The 27550-nt window shown below is 39.0% G+C and overlaps 1 protein-coding gene across 3 annotated transcripts in view; it reads right to left on the bottom strand.

Moving 5' to 3' along the window:
- Window positions 1-27550, bottom strand: part of Entrep2 (endosomal transmembrane epsin interactor 2) — a 450763-nt gene that overhangs the window by 25106 nt on the left and 398107 nt on the right. For all 3 annotated transcript variants that reach the window (XM_047540850.1, XM_047540852.1, XM_047540851.1), the window contains one exon: window positions 6266-6373. In XM_047540850.1, coding sequence (XP_047396806.1) covers window positions 6266-6373 — 108 coding nt within the window. The remainder of the gene's footprint in view (window positions 1-6265; window positions 6374-27550) is intronic.

Raw genomic sequence — 27550 nt, 5'->3', positions numbered from 1 at the left:
ATAATAATAATAATAATAATAACTACTCACAAGGAAAAGTGCAGCTTAAATTGTTTCCCTGGTGAACTCTTCAAAAATGTCCTGCCCACCCGCCCCTGCTGCAAAATAACAGAAGAGGAAGGGATATTCCCAAACCCAATCTATAAGGTCAACATTGCTGTGATATCAAAGCCTAGTAACACGTAAAAATAATTTCATAACATGACCAAGTGGGATTTTTCTAATGAACACAAAATTGGTTTAACATCAGAAGACAAATCTATATAATAAACAATATCAATAGGATAAAGGAGAAAAAATACAAATGATCATTTCGATAGATGCAGAAAAGCATTTGACAAAATCCAAAATCTTTTATGATAAAGGATAACATTTGACAAATTAGCAACAGAAAAGAACTTCCCAAACCCTCCTGATAAAGGGCATCTCTGAAACACTCACAGCTAACATAGTAATAGTGAAATACTGGAAACTTCCTCCCCTAAGATAGGTACACACAAGGATACCCACTCTCCCACTATGGAAGGTGGCTCCAGCTACAGCATTTAGGCAAGAAAATTGAATAAAAGGCACAGAGAATGAAATAGAAGAAATAAATCTACTTTTACTTGTAGGTGGCATAATCTTGCATATAGAAAAAATCCCCCCAAAAGTTAAAGGTAATGAGGAAGTTCAGCATGGTTTCAAGGACACAAAATCAATGTAAAAAATCATTTTTATGTCTATACACTAGCAACAAATTATATAAAAATGAAAACAATTCCATTTATGATAGCATCATAATGGTAAAGATACTTAGACATAAACTGAATATCAGAAGTGTAAATTTTGTACACTGGAAACTACAAACTATAACTAAAAGCAACTAAAGAGGATTTAAATAAGTGAAAAGACATCCCCCATGTTTATGGACTAGAAGACAATATCAATAAGATGACAATACTTCTTAAATTGATCCACAGATATGATACAATAGTAATCAAAGTATCCAAGTCCCAACTGGGGTTTCTTTTTTCTTTTCTTTTTTTTTTTTGGCAGAAATTGACAAACTGATCCTAAAATCCATATGAAACTTAAAGGGCACAGAATCTCCCAAACAATATTAAAAAATAAGAACAAAATTGGGGGATGCACATATCCAATTTTAAAACTTCCTACAAGCTGGGCATGGTGGCACAATCCTGCAATTCCAGTTACTGGAGAAACTTTCTAATAAGTTCGAGGCTAGCCTGAGCAACTTAGTGAGACCCTGTCTCAAAATAAAATAAAAAGGATGGGAGCTGTAGCTCCATGGTAGAGCTCTTGCCTGGCATAGGCTAGGCTCTGGGCTCTATACCTAGTACTGAAAAAAAAAGAACAGAGAGAGAAAGAAAGAGAAAACTTATTACGACAACCAAGACCAAATTAATTGATGAAATAGAACTGAGAGTTCATATATAAACTCATATATTCATTTTCTGGTTAACTGGTTTTCACCCATGTTACCAAGATAATTCAATAGGGAAATATTAGTCATTTCAACAAATGGTGTTGGAAACAGAACAAATTTGGACCTCTACCTTACAATATATACAACAATTAAATCAAAATAGTCTAAAGACCTAAATGTAAGAACTAAAACTATACAATTCTTAGAAGCAAACAGACATAAATCTTCCTCATATTGGATTAGGCAATAGTTTCTCTGATAGGACATCAATAGCACAAACAACTAAAGAAAAAATAGGCAGATTGGATTTAAATGAGGAAGTTCAGCATGGTTTCAAGGACACAAAATCAATGTAAAAAATCATTTTTATGTCTATACACTAGCAACAAATTATATAAAAATGAAAACAATTCCATTTATGATAGCATATCATAATTAAAACTTTCATTCTTTTCAAAGTTAAAAGATAATCCACAGACTAGGAGAAAAATTTTGCAAGTTATTTATCTGATGATGTTCTCATATTAAGAATATATAAAGAACTCTTACAAGTCAGTAACAAAAAGACAAACAACCCAATTTTTAAAATGGGTAAAGGACTTGAAAACACTTTCTCCAAGGAGGATATACAAAAAACCATTAAGCACATCAAAAGATGTTCAACATCATTAATTCTAAGGAAAATGAAAGTCAAAACCACAATGGAACACTACTTCACAACCACTAGGATGGTTATAATTAAAAGATAAGTGTTGGCAATTAGGTGGGAAAATTGGAAACCCCATTTTCTTTGGGTGGGAGAATAAAATGGTGCAGTTGTTTTGGAAAATAACCTGGCAGTTCCTTAAAACAGAATCTTCATTATGACCTAGCAATTATACTTATAGACATACACCCAAGAGAACAAGAACACATATGTTCACACAAAAATATATACAAAGATCCTCATAAGCATTATTCATAATAGCCAAGGAGTAGAAACAACCCATGAGCACCAACTGATGAATGAATAAACAAAATATAATGTATTGATACAATGGAAGGGATAGAAAGGAGGAAGGGCAGGAGAAAAAGTGGAAAACAAGAATATTTGTATGTGTTTATATAAGCACTTGAGAAATAAAGGAATAAATAGGAGGATTCACTGCAAAGTTTTAGCATTGATTTCTTTCATGGGCCCAGAGATTATTAACTTTTTCTTTATATTTGGTTATATTATTGGACTTGTTTCAGGGATCATATATTTTTAATTAAAGAATTGACTGATCAATTGAAATGAAGTAAGATTCTGAAGCATCCTCCTGAACAACTCAGTTCCTGGTTCCATCCTTCCAGGCATAAGCAAGACTCCCTCAGGCTTCCCTACTTCTCTGCGGGTTCAGAATGGGGCAATCAGCCTGGTCCAGCCTCCTACCCACATGCCACAAGCAATCTCCATTGTGGCCACCCTGCTTTTTCAAAACCTATTTCCACATATTATCTGAATCATCTTCTCAGTGGCTCTGTGAGACAGAAGATCAAAAGTAATCTTATTTAAAGCAGAGGAAACAAACACTAATGGTGATGTGCCCCTGATTGGATGCTGGTCCCATGGGTGCACAGTCATGTTCTACCACTCTCCTCTGCCTCTACTGTGACTCTGGAGCTCAGTGGCATGTCCAGGTCTTGACAGAGCAGAGCCTTGGTGGTCCCACAGCATGTGGTCACACAAGGAGAAGACCTTGCCAGCAGGAAGCTTAATGATTTCTACTTCCCAGTTGGGGTTTGAAATAAACTAACCCACACAGCATACTTAATGATGAAATAGCCAGTTTCTGATGGGAGCTTACTATAGGTTTGATGTGGTTTGTTCCCCAAGTATTCATGGTTTGAACTTGGTCCTCAGTGTAGTAGTGCAGGAATGTGGTATGGAACCTTGAAGAGGTGGGGTCCAGTGGAAAGTGCTTAGCTTACTGGGGACAAGGTATCTGGAAGGGATTAAAACCAGTCTCTTGAAGAGAGCTAGTTCTTATGAGAAAAAGTTGATATAAAAGAGCAAGCTTGATTTCTGAGTCCCTCTCTGGCTTCCTGTCTCACCATGTGATTACTGTCTCTCCCACATGCGACTGCCACTGTGATGCTATCCACCATGATGCCATCTGTCATGATGTAACACAGCTAAAGGGATCCTCATAAGAGCAGGCACCATGGTGTTTGGACTTTCAGCCACCAAAACTGTAAGCTGAATAAACCTCTTCTCTTTATGAAGTACCACCCTCAGTTATTTTGTTATAGCAACAGAAAACTTACTCAAACAGTTGTAATTGCTACAATAATTTATGTTTACATAGTGATTTTGGGGGGCAGGGTGTGCCAGGGATTGAACTCAGGGGCACTCAACCACTGAGCCACATTTCCAGCCCTATTCTGTATTTTATTTAGAGACAAAGTCTCATTGAGTTGCTTAGTGCCTTGCTTTTGCTGAGGCTGGCTTCGAACTCTTGATCCTCTTGCTTTAGCCTCCTGTTTAAAAAACAACTCAGGATTGGGAGTGTAGCTCAGTGGTATAGCACTTGCCTAGTAGGTGTGAGACCCTGGGTTCTATCTCCAGCACTTCAAAAACAAATCAACAAATATTACAATTGTTGAGAGATCACCAGATATTCCATTAGATCCATTTCATAGGTAAGGAAACTAAGGCACAGGCAGGTTTAGTATATAGCCAGAGTCACCTTTTTCAAACAAAGAAGAGGTGTATTTGGACCTGGATGTGTCTGACTTTAAACTCATGACTCCAGGACTCCTTCTTTTCCACACATTGTAACTAAATAATGACCCTGCACATCGCTGTTATGAGTGTACGCGTTTTCATAGCTAGAAGATACATCTCTCTTACTTAGTTGATTTAAAGTGTATTTAAAAATCATATAAAGCATTATTTTCATTTCCATGCTTAAAACTAGAGGAATACAAACTTTCAGCATGTATAGCCCTTAGTTATGTTAGTTTGGTCAAATTGGTGTGATATTTCCAGATCAATAGTAAAATCTACTGAGGTGAGTAAGCCCCCGGGTACTTAACCTTTCCTTTACACAACACACTGGAGAAAATTGCCAACACAAGGCCTCCATGAACAGGGCCAAAAGTTCATTCTGCTGAATAACTGCTTAATTAGACACCTTTCAGAACACTGCAACCTCTCTGAAAGGTCAGCCTGCTGTGACAGCTGCGTGGATATATATCAGGAGGGGAGGCTGCACATGGCATATGATCAGGACCAGTACATTTCTAATGTCTTGGTAATGATGCTCTCTGGCCCAATATCTTGATTAACTGATCATGCCACAGGGTGAATGAGAAAAACAACAGCATGAGCCTACTACAGGAACATCTTGCCTGTTTTTTCATGAGATGCATAAAACATTGGCTGGAAGGCAGGTTTAGTCTCAAGAGGCAAGCTGAGGGACAGGAAGATGGTGCTATGGTTTAAATATCAGTCTCCACCGAAACTCAAGTTGAAGCTGAATTTCCAACATAGCAGTGTTGGGTGGGAGGTGGGGCCTGGTTGGGAGAACTCTAATGAATGAATTAATGCTACCTGTGGGAGTGAGTTTTCACTCTCATGGGGTTAGTTGCCACCAGAGTGGGTTGTTGTTAAGGAAGTTTTCCTCTTGTGTTTTGTCTTCCTTCTGTGCCCACATCCCTTCTGCCTTTTGCCTGGAAGTCCACACCGGAAGCCAACAGAGGGAATTGCTCCATCTTGGACTCTCTGTCTCCAGAAACATGAGCTAAAGAAACCTCTTTTTCTTTACAAATTACCTGTTCTTGCTGGGTGTAGTGGCACATGACTATAGTGACTTGGGAGGCTGAGACAGGACTATCACAAGCTTGAGGTCAGCCTCTGCCACTTAGTTAGACCTTGTTTCAAAGTAAAATAAATAAACAAATAAAAAGGCCTGGGAGTGTAGCTCAATGATAAAGCACTCCTGGGTTCAATCCTTAGTACTGAAAAAAAATCACTAAATCTTGGGTATTCTGTTATGTGTAACAAAAATACACTACGAGAAAGGGACAAAGAGGAAGGGAAAGAATGAGATCAAGTGTGGGATTCCTATGCTTAGCATCAAAGAACAAGATCTTCTTCTCAACTTCTCTTAATTGTACTGAGTTTACTGGTAACATACTGAACAGTGAGTTTTGTTCCACCCACATTGAAACACCCAGGAATATTCATTATTTATGAAATATGTGTTTATAAATGTGTATTAATTAAGTTTGTGACCCCTGCTTCTGGCCTCATTGCTTCCCTGGGAGCAGCAGTTATTCTTCTGTGAGACCCTAGCCAGGGAGCTAAAGGATGGCCAGTGGCCTGCCACTGGATTATGAGCTCAGGGTTAATTAGCAATTTTAAAAAGCAAAGAATAGCAGTTTTTCAATTGAGAACTAATCTCCTAACAACTCTGAACTTCCTTTATTAAAAGAGAATTGTGAAGTATGAGGAATGTGCTTTGCTCTGGTGGTTTGGACCCTGGGGATATCTAGAGCTGTCAGACTTTCACTAAAATTACTCAGGAACACACATCAGGGGGCATCTAGGACAGGGCCCTGGTAGGGCCTATCAACATTGAACTCCAATCACATCTAAAATAAAGACATCAGTGGCACCAAACGCATAGATGATCTGTCTTCCAGGGAGCTGCATGAGATGACCTCCTAGGGTCTCCACACTTCATGGACTGATAGGGCCTCCCTTCTGGTCAGATGCACCTGCTTCTATATTGGTCTAAAACTGGCTGTGGGAGAAGGGATCAGGCCCAGCATTTTGAGTGGGTTTGGGCAGGAAGAGGGTCCACTCACCATCTGTAGGACGTCAGAGGAGACCATCTGCATGCAGCACATGGCTGTGGCCAATGCACACACGATGGTGGAGAGGACATTGAGGGCACACACACTGAAGAGGAGATCCTGTGAGAAAAGATGCAGGAGAAGGTCAACTCATCTTGGCCACCCAGGAAGTAGAATCCTTAGCCCTTCTGATAGGGTCCAGAATGAGGGTAGAAATTGAGTATCATTTGCTTCATGGAGATTTTGTTGTATGTGTGTTTTCATAATCAAGATTGACCTTAAATATAACATATGTGTTTATTCTTTTACAATGCTGATCAGATTATTCTTAATATTAAATAATGTCTTTTATAATTTTGATAATTATTAAATAGTAAAATTCAAGAAATTCCAATAGTAAATTCCAATAGTAAAATCCAAGAAATAGTAAAATTCCAAGAAAATCTTGGAATGGTCAATATGTAAGGAAGTGGGCAATATTTTATCAATCACAACATTCAACTCCAAGTTGCAATGAGTGCTTAATAAAATGCCAAGTTTTAAAATAAAGCTTTTAATCTTGAGATAATTGTAGATTCACATGCAATTGTGAGAAATAATATACAGATTAGGTCCTGTATACCTGATGGTGGCACCTTGCAAAATATCATGGCCAGGATACTAACAATGATAAAGTCAAAATACAGAACATCTCCATCACCACAAAGACCCACAACCACCTTACCCCTATGTTGTCTTTTACATATACACTCACCCCTCCCTCGGCTGCCTGCTCAATCCCCGGGGTTCCTAACATCTGTCAAACACTAGTCTGTTTTATATTTTTATGTTTTTCCCATTTTAAGAATTATCATAAATGAAATCATGATTGTAACCTTTTGGAATTTTTTTTTCATTCAGCTTAATTTCCCAGGAATGAGCTCAAATACTTTCTTCTTGTTTATTTCTTTTTTCTTGCCTTATGGCACTAGCTAAGACTTTTGAATATTGAGAATGAGTAAGATGGTGAAAGCAGACATCTTCATCTTGTTCTCCGTCTTAGAGGGTACAATTCATGGAGTGTGATGTTGGGAAAGAAATGATGCAACCTGTTTTGACAAATAATTGATAAAGATGCCCTTGCAGGGTCCAGCACAGAAGCTGAGTATAATCAGTGCTCAGTTAACATCTGTGAAATGAGAGACTCCTGGAAACATGGAAGTGACCATTGAGACAGCATTGAAGATAAAGTAGGGTGCATGGAAGAAGCAGGAAGATAGTCTGAGAGGGACTTGAAAGCCCAAGCCAGCAAGGCATAGACATTTATTGGTCATTGGCAGTGGTGGAGGGGGACTGAGGTGAAGAAGAAGAGGAGAAAATATGAGATGATTCTGGTGGATGGGAACATGAGATGCCAGCACCTAGGCCAGGGGATCCTAGAAGGGAAGCAGTCCTAAAACCAGAATAATCACTGTGCTTTGAGACATTGAGAGGCTGAGTGGTCAGGGAGCCTGTCCCTCATACATCTTAGTAAATAGTTGGAAATTTGGGTCAGAAGTTGACAATGGTGATTAGAGCTAGAGATATAGATTAGGAGTCATCTCTATGACCTTGACCTAATGGATGTTCCTGAAGCATCTGATGCCCCTTGTATTTATTCATTCCCTCTTCCAGATTCATCTTACTTCAGGGGATTTGGTTCCCCTAACAACTACCTATAGAATAGGGCATTTTTCAAATTACCATTCTTACCATAAAAATACACCAGAGAGAACCCTGAAAGACTATATAGAACTCTATTTAAATATGTATTTTATAGCTCTCAGGGGGTAATTCAAAATTATGACTAAAATAGTGACACCTGTCAATGTAATGTGGCTAAGAACATAAACAATACCTATATTTTTGTCCTCAATCTAGAAATCTCAACTTTATTTTCCACACATTCAGAGTTATTGAAATGAATGCTCTTCTTAAAATAACATTAATTTTGCATATACTGCCATTTGTGACCAAATAAAACTACTCATAGAAAAGAAACATAAATCATAACCTTTTGTGTGAATAAGCATCCTGAGGCAAATACTACTTTATGTCTCACGAAGTGATTTATTTGAAATACATGCCAAAATACTTCTTTTGCTTTTTCCCCTTCCTCCAGCTATTTAAATGCTTTTCTTCTTTTCTAAATAACTTCCTACCACCCACAATTATTTTTATGTGTTTCTTTAGAATTCTTTTCTGACTTAAACAATGCTTCTACCCCTTTGACAGCTTAATCAGAGAGTCCTCTACAAGTCCTGAAATCCATGTTCTATAAAATACCTTGGCAAGGTCATTCAAAATGGCAAGTGTCAAAATGAAGTACCTCTTTCACTGCTGATACTGAGTTTTGCTGCTGGACATTCTTTATACTTGCTTTTGAAGTTATTAACACGAATAAAATTAAGGAAATCACATACAAAACAAAGGTAAGAGGAAAAAAGTTTTAGATATGTAGGGAAACTTACAAATGCTGACTTCTTTTAAATGATCTCCAGTCCAAGTAGATTCTAGATATTAATAACACAATTACCAGAGAAAGGTGACAGTCATGAGAATTGACAGATGCCCATATATTTAAAAATATTAAAAATTCAGGACTTTGAATCTTTCGTTTGTTGAAAATATTGGTATACAGAGGACAAACAATTATATTCATTTCTATTATTGCATTCACCGGTTTTCTTTTTCCCACATTTTTTTTCTTTGAATAATGAAAGAGGTCCTCTCAGAGGCCTTTATCAGTCAGAGTACAATGATGGAAGGCAGAATAATAAGAAGAGACATATAGCATAAAGCAGAAGTGACTACCCAAAACACAACATTAATTTTGTGTGGGCTGGGGGTTTGGTTTCTCTGAATTATCCTATTTAATGTTTGCACCATTTATTGTTTATTGCCTTGTGATGGTAGACACTACCATTACTCTGGGCATGGCTTCAAGTTCCTGCCAAGAACATAAAACCTTGACTATTTGTTACCCAGTTCATTTCCGTAGGTTGTATTTGCAACAACCTTGAGGAAGAAGGAACATAGATTTTAGGCATTAGATTCCCCAAGTTTATTGTTCTTCCCCCTGTAATGTAACATACTGTGCAAGTTTCCATGATGGGTGCTTTATATTACTACCCTGAGACAGAAGGGACACGAGGAACTGACAGAAGCCAACATAATGCTCTGGTTACTGTTTTTGCTGTGAGTAATAAAATTCCTTGTTTCTGAACCAGGAGTTTCATGTCTTCTGCCAGAGAAGTAAACAGTAAAAAGTAACAGGCTAGCTTGTTAGCTTGAGAGGAGGTAAGTCTCAGACCCTGCAGTAGGAATAGACAGGACATTTTTATTTCTGTCTTAAAATAATATCAAGAGCAGAGACCATATTTTCTACTATTCTGTATAGTAGAATAAGTAGCTCATTCAAAAAAGTTGACTGCTAAATATTTGTTTGAAAGTTTACAAAATATCTCATTATTCTCTTCTGAATTTTAAGTTTGGACTAGAAGGAAATAATATACTTACTTTACAAATTTCCAACCACATACACAGAAAAATTCATCTTCACCTTTAAATAAATTAACATAGTAACTAGACGCAGTAAAAACAACTAAATAAAACAAACAAAAACCTCTTGTTAGCATGATCAATGTGTGTGCATGCAGGTGTGTCTGCATGTGTGTGTCTGCGTGTGTGTGTGTAAAACTTCTCAAGTGATGGGATACAATTTGCATCAGATCCTGAGCCATTCAATTTATTTATGTAGAAAGCACTTATTGGCTACAGAGATCTTTATGGCTGTTTTAAATACTGATCCTACAAAAGAAGCTAAATAAAGTTGTCATATAAGAAGGTAAAGTGATTCAAGGAGGAATCTGGGTAAGCTAAAATTTCAAGATACACTCAACTCATTTAAGGTTCCTAAAAATGTAAGCAAATTTTCTTCTTGATTTGACCACTCCAGTGCCATCAATAAAGGAAATGGTATGAGAGGACAGGACTACTTCTCATACCCAATATGCTCTTTGTTCAATGGCACTTTTAACTTTGACGAGGACCCATGAGGAAACTTATATGCTCTCCGTGGTGGTGCAGTTATTCGTTAACTGAAAGACAGTCCTTTATCCTCTGAAGCCATAGATGTTAGTCTTTACTTGATGACTGTAAATTATCTAAACTATAATCTGTATAAATAACTTTTCACTCATATACTTTTTTTTCCCTTACACTTCTATTAACTTTTGAGATAAAGAAAACATTTTGCCACTTCTCTGATATTCCAGGAAGGATAATCAAGTCATAAAAGTGTGTGCATGTGTGTGTGTGTGTGTGTGTATAAAAAGTCTTTCATAAATTCAAATTTTTTAAAGCCACTGAGATCCTAAATAGCCTCTAGCTTTAAAAGACAATTCAAAAAATTTTTGTTATCCTAAATTTATGAAATTATGAAAGAAAAAATAAGCAACCTATGTCAAGAAATTTTTGGAAAAGAAAGATTCCATTGCATATTTTTGGCAACTTTGTCTAGTATGACAAAATTGTATTTATTTGGGTTTGTGTCCATGTCCTCTATTCTGTATCATTGATCTACCTGTCTATTATGGTGCCAATACCATGCTGTTTTTGTTACTATTGCTTTGTAGTATAGTTGAAGGTCTGGTATTGCAATACCCCCTGCTTCACTCTTCCTGCTAAGGATTGCTTTAGCTGTTCTAGGTTTCTTATTCTTCCAGATAAATTTCATAATTGCTTGCTCTATTTCTGTGAGATACGTCATTGGGATTTTAATTGGATTGCATTGAATCTGTATAGCACTTTTGATAGTATGGCCATTTTGACAATATTAGTTCTGCCTATCCAAGAACATGGGAGATCTTTCCATCTTCTAAGGTTTTCTTTAATTTCTTTCTTTAGTGTTCTCTAGTTCTTGTTGTAGAGGTATTTAACCTCTTTTGTGAGATTGATACCCAAGTATTTTATTTTTTTCGAGGCTATTGTGAATGGGGTAGTTTTCCTAACTTCTCTTTCTGAAGATTCATCACTTATGTATAAAAATGCATTGGATTTTGTGAGCATTGATCAAATATACAATGGAGAAAAGATAGCCTCTTCAACAAATGGTGCTGGGAAAACTGCACATATGCGACAGAATGAAACTAAAACCCTATCTCTCACCCTGCCCAAAACTCAACTCAAAATGGATCAAGGACCTTGAAATCAGACCAGAGACCCTGTATCTTATAGAAGAAAAAGTATGTCCAAATCTTCAACATGTTGGCTTAGGATCAGATTTTCTTAAGAGGACTCCCATTACACAAGAAATAAAAGCAAGAATCAATAACTGGGATAGATTCAAACTAAAAAGCTTTCTCTCAGCAAAGGAAACTATCAGCAATGTGAACAGAGAGCCTATAGAGTGGGAGAATATCTTTGCCACTCATACTTCAGATAGAGTACTAATTTCCATAATCTATAAAGAACTCAAAAAACTCTACACCAAGAATGCAAATAACCCAATTGACAAATGGGCTAAGGAAATGAACAGACACTTCACAGAAGAAGATGTACAAGCAATTAACAGATACATGAAAAAATGTTCAACATCTTTAGTAATAAGAGAAATGCAAATCAAAACTACCCTAAGATTCCATCTCACCCCAATTAGAATGGCGATTATCAAGAATACTAGCAACAACAGGTGTTGGCGAGGATGTGGGGAGAAAGGTACACTCATACATTGCTGGTGGGGCTGCAAATTAGTGTAGCTACTCTGGAAAGCAGTGTGGACATTCCTTAGAAAACTTGGAATGGAACCACCATTTGACCCAGCTATCCCAACTCCTTGGCCTATACCTGAAGGACTTAAAATCAGAATACTACAGAGATACAGCCACATCAATGTTCATAGCTGCTCAATTCACAATAGCCAGATTGTGGAACCAACCTAGATGCCCTTCAATTGATGAATGGATAAAGAAACTGTGGTATATATATATATATATATACAATGGAATATTACTCAGCCATAAAAAATTAATAAAATTATGGCATTTGTAGGCAAATGGATGAAATTGGAGAATATCATGCTAAGTGAGCTAAGCCAATCTCAAAAAACCAAAGGACGAATGATCTCGCTGATAAGTGGATGATGACACATAATGGGAGGTGGGAGGGGGCAAGAATGGAGGAAGGAGGGAGTATATAGAAGGATAAGAGGGGTGGGAGGGGTGGGGTGGAAGAAAAAAATAATAACAATGAATAAAAAACTATTACCCTATGTAAATGTATGATTACACAAATGGTATGCCTCTACTTCATGTACAGAGAAACAAGATGTATCCCATTTGTTTACAATAAAAATGAATTAAAAAAATAAAAAAGATTCCATACACATCAAAATGTATCATAAATCTATAATAGAATATATGGCATCCACAAAGGAACAGAAAGGAACAGAAGAGTTCAGACAGAGATCCTCATACTATAGGATAAAAGTGGCACATTATGTAGCTTGTTTTGAGATAATTGGATCTTTAAAAAAGAACAAGAGAGAGAAATTATTCATTATGAATGCAGATGCAAAAATCCTAATCAAAATACTGACATACTAAAATCTAGTTGCATATTACAAGTATATTGTGACCTATTTGAGTTTACTTCTGTATTATAAAGGTTTTTTGTTTGTTTTTTGTTTTTTGTTTTTGTTTTTTGGTACCAGGGACTGAACCCAAGGTGCTTAACCACTGAGCCATGGCCCAGGCCCTTTTTTATATTTTATTTAGAGACAGGGTCTTGCTGAATTGCTTAGGGCCTCACTAAGTTGCTGAAGCTAGATTTGAACTCCTGCCTCAGACTCCTGAGCCACTGAGATTATAGGCATGCGCCACCTCAACTGGCACAAAAATGTTTTAACATAAGCTAATGTATTAATGGAATTCACCACATTAAAGGAGAAAAACGGTATGATCGTCCTAATAGACATAATGTAGGAGTTGATATTTCAATACTAATGTAAACTGCCTCTAATACAGATGAGAGTTCCCTTAACTCAAGAAACCCTATAGTAAATATCCAGAAGAACCTGGGGATAGAAGTCATTATCACTTCTATTCAACACTGTACAGCAGCCCCAACCATTGAACAAGATAATCAGAAGAAGTAAATTGTATTCAAATTGGGAAGGAAGAAAAACTGTCCAAGATGATGCAATTATTTACATGGAAAATCCAATGACATTTTAAAATATTTCGAATTAAGTAAGATGGTTGAGCAGTACTGTTGCATATGCTATAAACATGCAAAATTAATTTCATTCTCATATACTTACAAAAACCAGGAAGTATAATTTTTAAAAAGATATGATTTATATCAGCAAAGGAAATATCAAATATTCAAGAATAAATACAGAAAAAATAAAAGTTTATTGTGAATGAATAGCAAAAATAGTCATAGATATGATTAAAAATTTAAAAAGTCATTATTTTTAAATTAATTTATGAATCCAGTGGAATTCCAAGAAAGATCACACAAAGTCTTATTTGTATGTGTGTTTGTGTATGTGTGGAATTTGACAGGAATAAACTCCAGATAGCAGAGCGTAAGATTAAGAGTTGTCCAAGGCAGAGCTCCACTTCCAAGTAGTACTATTGTTTGGATGTGGTTTGTCCCCCAAAGGTACATTTGTTGAAAGCTTGGTCCACAGTGAGGCAGTGTAACAGGTGGTAGAACTTTTAAGAGGTGTGGCTTACTGTGGAAGGTATAGATAATTGGGGCATCATCCTCAGAAGGGATTAATGCTGATCTTAGAATAGAGTTAGTTTCTGGAAAAGTGGGTGGTTATAGAAAGAGGAAAACTGGTCCCTCCCTGCACTCTGACTTCCTGTCTCTTCATGTTATCTCTCCCTCCAGCATATTCTCCTGCCATTGCAATTCCATCCATTGTGAAGCCCTTGCCAGAGACTGCATAGATAGGGCTGCCTGATCTTGTACTTTTCAGCCTCCAAAACTGTGAGCTAAATAAATCACTCTTCTTTATAAAGTATCTAGCCCTGAGTATTTTATTATAGCAACAGAAAATGCACTAATACATGTAGGATAGCAAACTTTATAAGTTGAGTCCCTTCTGTTGCAAAAAAGAGTCAAATTCTGAATTCTGAATGGTTTTTGAAGTATTCTGACCTTGCAGAAAGTAGGTAACATTTCTAAAACTTTTATCTCTCCTTTTCTTCTAAATTAAAGACCAACTTATGAACCAAAACTGGAGGTGGAAACTGAGCAGTGAGCCAGTGTAGGAACAGGGTTGTCCTAAGGGTAAACATTAATCACAGCACAGGGATGTGGTTCCCTGAGCTAGCTGCTGGACAGAGACTCCAGAGTTAAGTTTAGAACCACTTTGGAAGTGACTAAAGTGGTCCTAAATATTAGTATTTTCTGGCTGCTCACAGAGGACAGGAATTCTGTTTTGGGACAAAATCCTCAGCTTAGACCCACAGGATTTCTATGTATCAACATCAAGATTTTAAGACTCACCCTGTATATGAGGGCATGAGCTACCTATCAACAAGAGGCATCATTAATAAAAAACTGACGTAGAGTCTCAAGGACTATAGATGTTGGAGTTGTTGAATACGGAATATAAAATAGCTATGTATGGAATGTCTGAAGAAATTTTTAAAAAGAGAATTACAAAGATGAGCAATGAACAGAGGTAACCCAGAATAAACAGGCATTTCTTAAAATGACTTCAAACATTTCAACACTCTCTCTCTCTCTTTTGAAAGGTTAAGGCAGAGGTGAAGTTCCAAAGATTTAGCAGCTGGTACAGCAGGCTCATCAGTGAATGTGACGGAGCCTGGTCTAGAACTGGAGGCCCTGGTGCTAGAGGCAATGCTCTCGTGTTGGGTGCTGGACTCCAGGGGGAGGCCCTGGGCAGAGGCAGGGCTGAATACTGGTGAAGAGTAAGTACTGCATATTAGAACTTGCGGGAGGCAGTTATACCTTTACTTGAAGGTAAATTTACAGATTCAAATTCTTAGCAGCTAGCAGGACTCATCATAAAATTATAATAATCAAGGTAGTGTAGATGGAAACCAACTGTGAGTAGAAAATACTAGGGGAAAAATTGCATCTGCAGTAAACATGTAAAGACTCCCCCCCACCCCCCGCCCCCTTCACTGTTCACTAAACAAAACAGCCAAACAACGATTTACATAGCATTCACATTGTGTTGGGTATTACAAGTCATCTAGAGATGATTTAAAGTACATGGAAGACGTGTGGAAGTTACATGCAAATATTACACCATTTATATAAGGGAATTGAGCATCTTCAGATGCATCCTGTAGTCACTGAGGGATGATTACACTGGCAAGAGAAAGAAAAAAAATCATCTAATACAAAAGGATGCAAATAAATATCAGAACTTGTTGTGTGACAGACAAAGCTAAGTAGAGTTTTGTGGAATGGACTATTCACTGAACAATGCTAACATAAATAGTTATTTGCATAACATGCACAAAAATCAAAGTCAGATGGATTAAGAATATAAATGTGAACATACACTCTACTGTCATATATATATATATAAAGAGCAAATAAAAAGAGAATACAAATGTGAAAAGGAAGATTAAGGAAAATAAATCTATGAGAGCATTTTTATGTCCTCAAAATAGAAAGGATTTCTTAAACAAGACAAAAGATAAACCACATATGAATCAATTTTTAAAAAGGCAAATAACAAACAGAAAAAAAGACCATAGATATGAGCAACAATTCTTAGAAGGAGAAACATGAATGGCAAATAAATATCTTTAAAAAGGGCCAATTTCAGTAATAGCTGATAAATGTACAGGGAGACCACAAGATACCTTTTGTATTCCTGCTCAACTGGCAAAATCCATAATACTAACAGCAAGTGTCGAAGATGTGAATCAATGAAGACTCTAAGATGTTTCTAACGGGTGTAAAGATTGATACAACCACTGTGGAAAATAATTTGGTACAATTTTCTAAAGTTGAATATTTGCAGTGATCTTCTTGGGAAGGGCTTGCCACATGTGCCATGATGTGGACACATAGGCATTCATTCCAAACAGCCCTATTGCTGTTTAAAATATTTTAAAAATTCAAGATTGTAGTTCCATCTGCTGGGGACACACACTGATAGTCACAGTGGTAGGAGTGGTATCTAGTGAGTACAGGGGTTCGTTTTATTACCATGCTTTATAACATACGTGCACTCAATTGCTATGTCCATTGTTGCCCCAAAATAATGAAACGAAAGACTAGACAAGATAATTTGGAATAACCACATAAAGGGAACTGCCTGGTAAGATATCAAGACCTGTTATAAGAGCAGTGTAAGTAAAGGCAGTGGGATCCATAAAAAGTAGAAAGATAGACTAAGATGGCAGAAGAAGAATGGGCAAACAAAAACAAAAACAAAACACATGGAAATCTGATGTGTGACAAATTAGTAGGAAAAGGATAGATTCATAATAAATGATACTAGTGTAAGTGTTTATCCATATAGACTCATTGACAATTGTACATCATTCACAACTGAGAATTTAAAACTCCTAAGTCTGTAATACACAACTCTAAAACTTTTAGATGAAAAATGTAAGAGACCATCTTTGTAACTTTGGGGGAATGGAAGTATAACCGATCCTCATTATTTGTAAGTTTTGTATTTATAAATTTGAATACTTGCTAAATTTACTTGTGACTTCAAAATTAATACTTGCAGTGCTTTTGCAGCCATTTTCAGACATGTGTAGAGCAAGAGGGGGGAAACTAGGCTTCAGGCTGTGAATATGTACAGTACGATGAAAAGATGAGTATTTAGATGGAATAAGAAACATTTAAAAAGGAAATGACAACCCAATATGAAAGTAGCAAAACAGGTCATTCATGAATGAGGCTCTTCCATCCTTAACACAGGAAGACTGTCTCACCTCTCTGTGGTCAGGGAAATACAGCCAACACCCTCAGTGAGATATTGTGTTCCTCCTGTTAGGTGGCAAAATGGGAGGTATGCCAAAGGGATGGAGAAATGGGGATCCTGATAAAGTGCTGCTGGGTGTGTAGATTTGCACAAGTACTTTGGACAACAATTTGGCAAAACCCAGCAAAGTGGAATATGTGTAAACCAGTGATTTCCCTACAAGACTTACTGACTTATACCCTAGAGACTTGCTGACAAGGGTGCCCCGAGAGACCCTGATGTGGATGTTTAGAGCAACATTGTAATAAGAGCATTTGTGACAGCACAAATCTCCATCCAGAGGAGAAAGAGTAAAAAAGAGCTATTGTGTTCATATAGTGGAAGGTTGTAGATAGCAGTGCAAAATAAACTAGAGCCTTGCATACCCATATGGGAAATTCTCACAAAATATCACAGAAAAGAAGTGAGTTAAGGACAAATACAAAGGGGAGAAACACCATTCACATGAAATCTTAAAACATGTCAAAACTAAAGACATATTGTTAGGGGTTGTGTAGGAAAAGCAAACCAACTGTTTTTCCTCTGCTTTCATATTGCAACCATCAACACACAATTCTGTGACTCCAGAGTGTGGGGATTTCTATTCATCAGCAAGCAAGCAGTTTTGCACTGGACACCCCATGTTCTCCAACCCAATTCATTTCGACTTGAGAGAGTGTCAGATCCTACCCGGTGAGGGCTCAGTCCCAAGACTCCCCCTTACACTCTGATGCCAATCTCAAATCCCAGGTTGCTTTATATGTGCTTCTGACCTGTTGGCTTCCCCCAAACTCTCTCCTTGGGTTTAATCTGCTCCAGCAGCTCACAGGTCACAGGGAAGCACTAAGGTTTCCTGTGTTATTATCAAGGATCTTACAAAGGACATAGATAAAGATACCCACAGAGCAAGGTATGTGCACAGGGACAGGGAGCCGCCACGTCCCTTTTGGGTATTAAGCCCTCCAGAGACCTCCACATTTGGGTCAACTATCAGCTTTCCAGGACCTGACCTGGGTTTTTAGGAGGCTTTCTTTGGAAGCATGACTGTTTAAGTCATTGACCACTGATGGGTCAATTTAACTTTCAGCTTCTATACCCTTCTAGAAGGTGGGGGATGGGGTTGTAAATTCCAACCCCATAATCCCATCTTGGTCCTTCCTGGGACCAGCCCCCATCCAAGGAACTGCAGCCACCAGCCATTATTCGTTAGCATATACAAATACACTCATCACTTCAGAGATTCCAAGAATCTTATTAGTTGTATGCCAAGAAATGGGGATGAAGACCAAAAAGAGATTTCACAATCTTATAGGGATGCATATATTTATATGTATGTATGTACATACATACATTTTTCTACATATATAAATATATACTTATTTATAATAATATTTATATGTGCAGGAAAAACTGTGAACAGCAGTAAAGGGAGGGTACTGGAAATAGTATGTTACTAAACTGATTGGTTTTTTTTTCTAACACACATCATGAACACATTGGAGTTACTTATTATTTTCCATACAATCTTGTGCATCTTAAATATTGCCTAGTAAATAAAAAATGTTATTAGTAATCCAAGAAAGGAAGTCCTTCTCTGGTATTACAAAGAAAGAGGTCCCCCTGTACATTGATCCATCTCTATCAGTCTATCCTGGCAGAAAACAGCTGGCATGCTCAAAGGTTGACTGAGAGAAGCATAATGAATCATCTCTGTGTGGCAGGGTTAAGGAAACCAACAAGGAATGGCAAGACTAGAACTAGGCAGAGCTGAAGATAAGAGGGGGAGAGGAATATTATCAGGAGCCAGATAAAGTACAGCCAAGAGAGGATAAAGTACTACCACAGTGTTGTAGTAGTAGGCAAAACTCTCAGCCTGAGAGAAGGGGCTGCCCCTTCTTCTTATCCTGTCTCCTGCTAGTACCAAGTGGGGCACACCCAGCCAGGTGCCAGAGGGAAGGGAGTGCAGGTGATGCTGTATGCAGGGATCAGCCCCAAGAAGCAATGCAAGGCCCAGGGCACATAATGCAGAGGTGGGGTGAGGGGGCTGACAATAGATCAGCTGTTTTTCTAATAGCTCAGTTGTCTTTCTATCTCTATGTATTATAATTGAAAACAGCAAAGTTGTTAACATAGTACTTCCCCCTTATGCAGTTTCTCTTTCTGTGGTTTGAATTACCTAAATTACCTGTGGACCAAAAATATTAAATGGAAAATCCTAGAAAAAAAAGCTGTTTAAAATTATAAAACAACTTTTATTAGAGTATATTATTGTAATTGTCCTTCTTTATTATTAGTTATTGCTAATCTTTTACTGTGCCTAATTTATAAAATCAACTTTATCATAGACATGTATAGGGAAAAATGCTATATGTAGGCTTTGGTACTATCTTTGGTTTAGGCATCTATGGGGGATTTTGGAACATATCCCTCTTGAATAAGTGGGGACTACTGTATGGTATTAGTATAGCTCTGGCTTTGTGTTAAAACTTTTACATATGTAAGTGGTTCTAGTCAGTTTTTTAATTGCTGCAACCAGAAGACCTGAAAAGAACAATTTTAGCTAAGGAAAAGTCTATTTGGCACTCGGTTTCTGGGTTCAGTCCATAGACAACCAACTCCATTGCTCTGGGCCCAAGGTGAGGCAGAACATCATGGTGGAAAGGCATGGCAGAGGAAAGCAGCTCAGGGCATGACAATCAGGAGCAGAGAAAGACTTAGCTTGCCTCACCAGGGACAAAGTATAAACCCCAAAGGCATGCCTCCCAGAGATCCCCTTCTTCCAACCCCAACCTATCTGCCTAAAGTTACCACCCAGTTAATCCATTCAGGTGGATTAATGCACTGATTAGTATCAGGATTTCATAACCTTATCCTAATCAGTGCATTCTTTCATCTCCAAACTTTCTTGCATTGTCTTACACATGAGTTTTTGGGGGCATCTCATATTGAAACCATAACAGATGCTTATTGTATAGAAAAATGTCTAGAAGAGACTTGTATCCATTGAGGAATTTTCACTCCATCCATCTTGACTGTCATGCATTCATCTATTAATCATGTTTTTTTTTTAAAATAATGATCAGGTGTGGTTTTTATAATAAAAAATATTCAGATGATGTTTTTTGCTTATTCATTTTTTGCAGTGCTGGGGATTGAACCCAGGGCCTCATGCATGCTAGGCAAGTGTTCTACCACTGAGCTATACCCCCAACCCCAACATTCTTTTTAAAATAACAAGCATTAAGGGAAAGCCTTAAAATTTACTGTACAAAATTCTGCTTGGAATAATTATGGGAAACTGTCATAACTCTCTAGATTCAGAAGTCTATATTCAATCAATCATAATGCTACAAGTTCTGTTGAATAAATACCAAGGTAACATAAAAATAGATGACTGAAGAAAAAATAAAAAACTCCAGATGACAGAAGTTTAAAGCCAATCTGCCAGACAGGAGAAGTTTTATGGGGATGATCACCTTTAGGAGTTTTATTCACCAACAGAAACTTGAGAACATGCTTTGCGGGGGAAATGGAAACCTAGGAGGCAGATGGCTGGGCACAGGCGACTTCTGCTGGTGATGAAGCTGGGACGAGGAAGCTGGCCATTAGCAAAACTGGTTTCCACAGACCGGGCACTTCATATCTAGCCAAAGTTGATAAAACAATTCTGTCAAAATGTGTGTCACAGTGGCGGAAGTCTGGCCCGTCCTGACATCACATCAATAACATCGCGCTAAGGCGACACCTGGTGGCAGGCAGATTCCTCAACCCTGGGGCAGGAGTGCAGCCACCCTGGGCTCCTTTGCCATTCATCCAGTTGCTGGTCCTGAGCAGGCCCTGAAGAGAAGTGCCAGGCCAGGACTGTGCTGGGGATAGTGTGCTGGGGACTGTGTTGGTTTTGTGCCCAATAGAAACCCAGAGTACCCCTGAGAACCAGGCGGCAGCAGTTGGGTGTCAATGGGAGGTTTGCTAGGCTGAGGACCAGAGGGGTCACCTGGCTGGGCTGTCACTGGAGCAGAGCAGATCACCGTGTTCCTGAGTGTGTGTCCCTGGATCCTGTGTATGTGCAGTGTGTGTGTCTGTGTGTTGAATAAGGTGCTGTGCACACATGAGAAAGGTGTCCTGCTCTGGCACAGAGATTTCAGAAAGGGAACGCAAGGGACTCCCAACATCTGGGTCTGAAGGCAGGGGGCATGATGTCCTCCTGGGACCCTGAGGACAAACTTCCAGGGCATTTCCATGACAGTGCCTCCTGGAAGCCACAGAGCATGGGGTAGGGGTTAGGAGCAGGGCTACTGTCAGGATGGGAGGGGGCAAGATGACCCTCTGAGTAAGGAGAGGGACACTGCGAAGCTGATACACTGGGGGAAACACACCACCTACATGGAGCTCATCACAAGAGCAGAGGAATAAACCTGATCAAGCCAAGGCAGGGCAGGTTCCAGCACACAAGGGAGGCACCATAGCCAGCTTGAGGTCACTCATGAGAGGTAACCTGTGACCTGTGAACTGTGACCAGTGACCTGGGCCTATGAGTGGGGACTATCATCTGAGACCTTTGAGTGGTGATATGACCTGTGAGCGGCAACCTGTAGGTAGAGACTGCGCTGTGAGCTCTGAGTGGTAATATGGTAATATGTGACCTATGACCTGTGAGCAGAGGTGTGTGAAAAAAGACCTGAGGAGTAGTAGCAAGGCTTAGGCCACAAAAGGGTTAGGGTGGGGGGATGCCATCATGGCTTCCACAGAAAACTGTCTGGTATCACTAATTTCTCTTTATTCTTAAATTTTAGAAATACGTGTGTTAGTAAAAAAATAACATGATATAATATACTGTGTTAGTGTTTATATCTGCAAAATATTTACTTCAATGCAATATAAAACAGTAGATATAAAAGGACATTAATAATAAATTATGACTCACATATCAATAATATAGTTTTTTTTTTAAATATTAACAAAAGAGATTTAACTCATTTAAATGCAGTGTAGTATTGGTGGGTGCTGGGATCTTTAAAATTCATATTTTGCAGCCCTAGCCACCTCCACCCCAGCCCCAGGTGATGGGATATGGAGATGAGGCCTTTGGGAAGTGGTTAGGTCATTAGGGTGGGACTCTAATGTGGGAATCTGTGCCCCTATCAAAAGAAGAGCGGTCTTGTTTCCTCAGTGTCTCTCCCTGCCACAAGAGGACAAATAAGAAGAGCGACTACTGCTGGGGAGATAGCTCAGTCGGTAGAGTGCTTGCCTTGTAAGCACAAGGCCTGGGTTCGATCCCCAGCACCCCCCCCAAAAAAAAAAAAAAAAAAAAGAAGAGAGACTACTACAGACCAGGAAAGGGCCTTGACCAGAACCCAATTATGCAGGCATTCTCTCAGACTTCCAGCCCCAGAATAATGAGAAATAAATGTTGATCAACCTACCCAGTCTGAAATATTCTGTGATGGCAGCCCAAACTGACTGCAAGAGTGGACTTCTCCATCCCTGATCATTAAAACCATCCAAAGGCCACTGGTCCTCTGATGGCAGGGCATGATGTCCTGAGCAGTGCAGCAGTCTGTATTTCTTGGGGTGCGGGTTCACCCTCAACAGAGCCATCTCTGCTCACACCCTGACTGTGCTACTGGCAGTTCACACCTGGGCACTCAAGAATATAACACGTAAGACAGTCACCAGCTGTGGGAACCTTGCATCTACACTGCAGACTCTCCCTCCTCCCCTCACAAGAAAATCCCAGGAAGATATTTTTAAAAAATATTGTTTCTCCCTCCCGTTTTTAATTTTGACACAAGGAAAATATTTTCATTAGCAATCCCTTTGCATGCAAAGGTGATTAGGTACTTACAAAATGCCTGACTACTCCAGCTTAATTAGGCACCAGTTAAAACAACAATGCTTCATGAAGTGTTTTCTCAAGTTTTCACACGGAATGCTTTAGAAGGAAATTTTTTTTAAATAAGAAAAGGAAAAAGATCAAAGGCTTTGCAACTGTAGCACTATTAGTCACTTACAGAAGGGCCATTCAGAATCTTCCTTTTGTGTGTTAAAGTACTTCTGTCATCTATAACCCTGAACGTTAAAGCCTAGAAAACAATATTGACCAAGGTGCACAAATGGCCCCTTGTGCAGTGCTGCCAAGCACATTTCTTTTAACCTTGATTGACTTCAATTACTGTGCTTCATCTCCCACTGCCAAATAATCCCCCAAAGATACAAAGAGAAGTGGAGTGTTTTCACTCATGAAACGATGCTTAATGTACCTCTTTTGCTTAGAAATTGAAGCCCAGTTAGACTCAAGCCTGCTTGAAAGAAAACCTCATCAATGAAGGAACCAATTGGTTGGCCCTCTAAATTCACACAGTCTTAAAGTCAGGGACCAGGCTGGACTTTAAGAACTCCATAAAAATAGCCAATTACTGACCTACCATTATTTATTGACTTAGCTTTCACTGTGAAGGACATTTTGATTCATTGAGTAATTTATCTGGGTAATGCCATATCAATCCAGTATCCACAGGCCTCCATCTCCTTGAATTTCAGAGAGTGTGAGTCCTAGATGACTGGAACAGAGAAGGTAGCCTCCAGTGTCCCATGAACTCTTACTGGAGATGGCTGTATTAGCTAGTGTTGACCCCTCAGGCAAAGTGACTGAAGACGGGAGTAAGACACAATGAGGGAGGCTACAGGGACGGTGTGGAGCCAGGAGGGCTGCCTGGTGGAAGCTGCATTTGGGCTGGGCTAGAGGGCAGAGAATGGCTACACAGTCATCTGGGGGAATTCCATTTCAACACAAGGGAGGTCAAGCAGGTGAGGAAACCACGGAGCCAGATGGCAAAGCTACCTCTTGCCCAATAATAGTAGAGGATCCACATTCCTAGGGAGGGGCAATGATATGTCACCTGGACTAGACCAGCAGTGGAGATGGATGGAGAGAAAAAACAAGTAGGAGCCCCACTGCTGAGGTACTCAGGGTGAGGGAGGTCAGGGGCGGAGTGGGGGAGGGAGAGGAGGGAGAGCAGAGAAGATAATAGGAACACTGGGACCCTTGTTCTTCTACAAGTTCCTTTCTTCTGGCTTAAGGCTGTGTCATCAATATGGCTGAAGCCAAGATCTTTGTGTCATCCTTAATTATCTAGCACACCCAATATTAACCAAAAAAAAAAAAAAAAAGACTGGCAGACTGGCATAGAGATAAAAGGAAATAACGCTGATTTAGAGAACAAAGAATTGCAATTCAGGTATATTGAGACAGTGGAGCCCATAAGTGTCCCCATAAGACAAAAGTAGGAGAGGTTTCATACAAGGGATCTGCACAGTAGTTGTTTTCAGAGGAAGTTTATTGGCCAGGCAGAAATCCTAAATTGCAACCTCCTTGTGATTGGTTAGTTAATTAGGGCACTCCCAGCTGAGAGATGTTGAAGGCTGGCATGACACTGACTTCAGTTTTTTATCCAAGTCTATCAGAACAGTCTGTGGTTTAACCCTCAGCAGGTGTGAATACAATCATCTTGCAACTTCCCAGGCCCACTTTAGAAGGTCTTGGCCATAAGGACTTAATTTTCTTTCATGCAGACTGCCATGCTGTCAACTGGCCCTTGGGCTTCAGCTCACTTGCCACCCAGCCAAGCCTCTGCCCTCTGACAGGGACTCAATGCCCAGGTCTAGTCCTGCCAGTCAGCAATGCAGACTTGCAGAACAGCTATGTTACCTGCTTTAGTAGAAGCTGGCTCCAGTCCCTCACAGGTTATCATCTGCAAAGAGTTGCCAAGAGATAAAATCTTTGCCATCTGCAGCCCATTTCTGCTTCACTCCTGCTGTCTCTGCAGACCCCCAGATAAATGTTGTGCAGAGTTAGCACTGGAAACTTGCCTTGCTCTCTCTGCTTCCCAGGGAAGGAGCTTGCCTGGGCAGGAGTTCACTTCCTGGGCTAGTCAACTGAGGCAGAAGGGTCCAGAAGGGTGCTGTATGCTGGGTGCTAACCAAACCTGGATGATCTGAGAGCTCATCATTGGGAGAAAATGCTGTCTAGTTCTCCTGATTTTATGTGATAAATTAGAAGATGACACTAAAGCTGGCCCCCAGGAAGGCCCCCAGGAAGGCTTCCTGATGTTCTTTAGGTCTCTTCCTGCTCACAGTCCACAGAAGACCCCCAGACAGGAAGCCTTGGCCAGGTTCTTTTATTCCTGGGTATGTAGCTTTGAGCATTCCTTATTGCTCTGGGCTTGCATTTCCCATCTGTGAGGTCAGTACTAGCTGGGACTTATTTCACCTGAAGCAGGGGAACACCTCCTTGGGGGAACTTCTATCAGGGGTGTGCAGAGTTGCTTGTAATATCAAGCTGCTCATTATTGGGAGGTTCTGGGTCAGAGGGGAGGAAATCACCAGCTCCAGAGCCAGTGGGAGCCATTCACTTTACTCTCTTCTATGACTGGTCATCACATTTAGATGGATTTCACTCAACTCAAACTTATGTATAAATTCATCTCTGGAAACCAGAGGGCCAACATGATCAAAATAATTGTTATTAATCTGTAAACGTTATGAAGCATTTTTTGGGCATTTAACAGCTGAAATAATTGCCTGTATTTAAGTTACTTTGGAATGGTAACTAAATTTTAATTGCTTTAAAATATCTTAGAGTCTTTTTATTAGCAATTACACAAGCAGTTGATTATAACTATTCATAAGTGAAAAGCTCTACGGTTCAAATTAATCTCTTGATAGCCAAAAAGAAAAAAAAATTCCTCTCTTTTATAATGACTGGGAAATATTTAAGATTCAGGAAAATACCAGACCTTATTGTAAACATTATTTTCAAAGGAAAAATAATACAATATTAACCCTTAAAGAAAATTTGCAAATGAGGACTTGAGACTTCAAATTCCTAAATAAAAGACATCTACTGATCTGACTTGCTTACAGGCATTGCTGCTGATTTGGGGGACATGTCTTCCCTGGTAGGACAGACCCTGAGTTACAGCATCACTGTGTGTCAGTTTATTTCATGGAGGATGCTAGATCATTTTTTTTTCTCCCATGTATCAAAATGACAGCTCATCCCTTGCATGGCAATAGAATGGAACTGCAAGGTGACTCCACTGACATTTTACTCAGCAGACAAGGAAGGAACAAATTGCCTTTTCCCAGGAGTCTGTCAAAACTAGAAACACCTCATACCATGAACCATAAAGCTTTACCTTTGCTTTCTAAAGCCAGAACTTCCTTATACCATGTATTTAGTTCACAGGCAGAATTCATAACATACATTTACCTGATCTACTTGGTGTAGGAAACATGCATGACAAAATATTCTGTTCTGAGAATTATCACATATGGAATTTGTGAATTTATAGTTTGTCAACATAAAAAAATTTTCAAAGACACAACATACAATGAGAGTAAATATGTCAATTTTTGGTAAGACAGAAGGCAATCAGGTTTTTAGTGGGTATTGGCTTGTTCTGATCATTCGTACTCACTATCCTGTAGCTAAGACCTGACCCTGGGCAGTTGCACTGTCTACTTATCTACTGACTGGTCTGGAATCCCAATTCCAGCATGCTTCACACTCAGCATGATTTTGGGAAACTATTTAATTTGACTTATCTCAGTATCCTCATATGTAAAATGGGAGTAGAGGTACCTGTGCTTCACAGGGTGAGTTGCTAGGGTAAAATTAGTTCACAGGTATACATCTAGCAATTCCTGGCACACAGAAATGTTCAATAAACATTAGCTCTTATTATTACATCCCCACTGAGAAATACTGTGGGTAAAACCAGGTGGGTGCTTTAAGAGGTGATAAGCCCTGTTGAATGGGTTAATATACTAGTGGATAAATGGACTAATGTGTTATCTCCAGAATGGGTCTGTTATAAAAGCCAGTTTGTCTCTGTTCCTCTGGTGATAACCTCTGCCATGGCATGGCCCAGATGAGGTCTCACCAGATGCCAGTGTTGTGGGCCAAATTATATGTGCCTTGACCAGACAGACAAACTCCATTTTACCCTGAGACTCCATTTCATATAAGAAATGTTTCTCCCATGTGAAAACCACACCTCTATAACCCATCTCCTGCTAAGCACAACCCTGTTTGGTAATGCAGTGACTAAAAAAATGTTTTTATTTTTATACAATGTATTATTAAGAAATGCTTTTGTAAGATATTCTCTTTTTAGTTCCCATTTTTCTTGGGCAATGTACCCTGACTGTACCCTGAATTGGGTCATTCTGACACACTTTCTACGTTGCTATGGTTTTGACTTACTGGTGTCTTGTGGTTTTCGGCTGTAAAATATGTA

This window comes from Sciurus carolinensis, chromosome 2 (assembly GCF_902686445.1).
Source record: "Sciurus carolinensis chromosome 2, mSciCar1.2, whole genome shotgun sequence".
Classification (NCBI taxonomy): Eukaryota; Metazoa; Chordata; class Mammalia; order Rodentia; family Sciuridae; genus Sciurus; species Sciurus carolinensis.
This window is presented reverse-complemented; position numbering and strand designations above follow the sequence as displayed.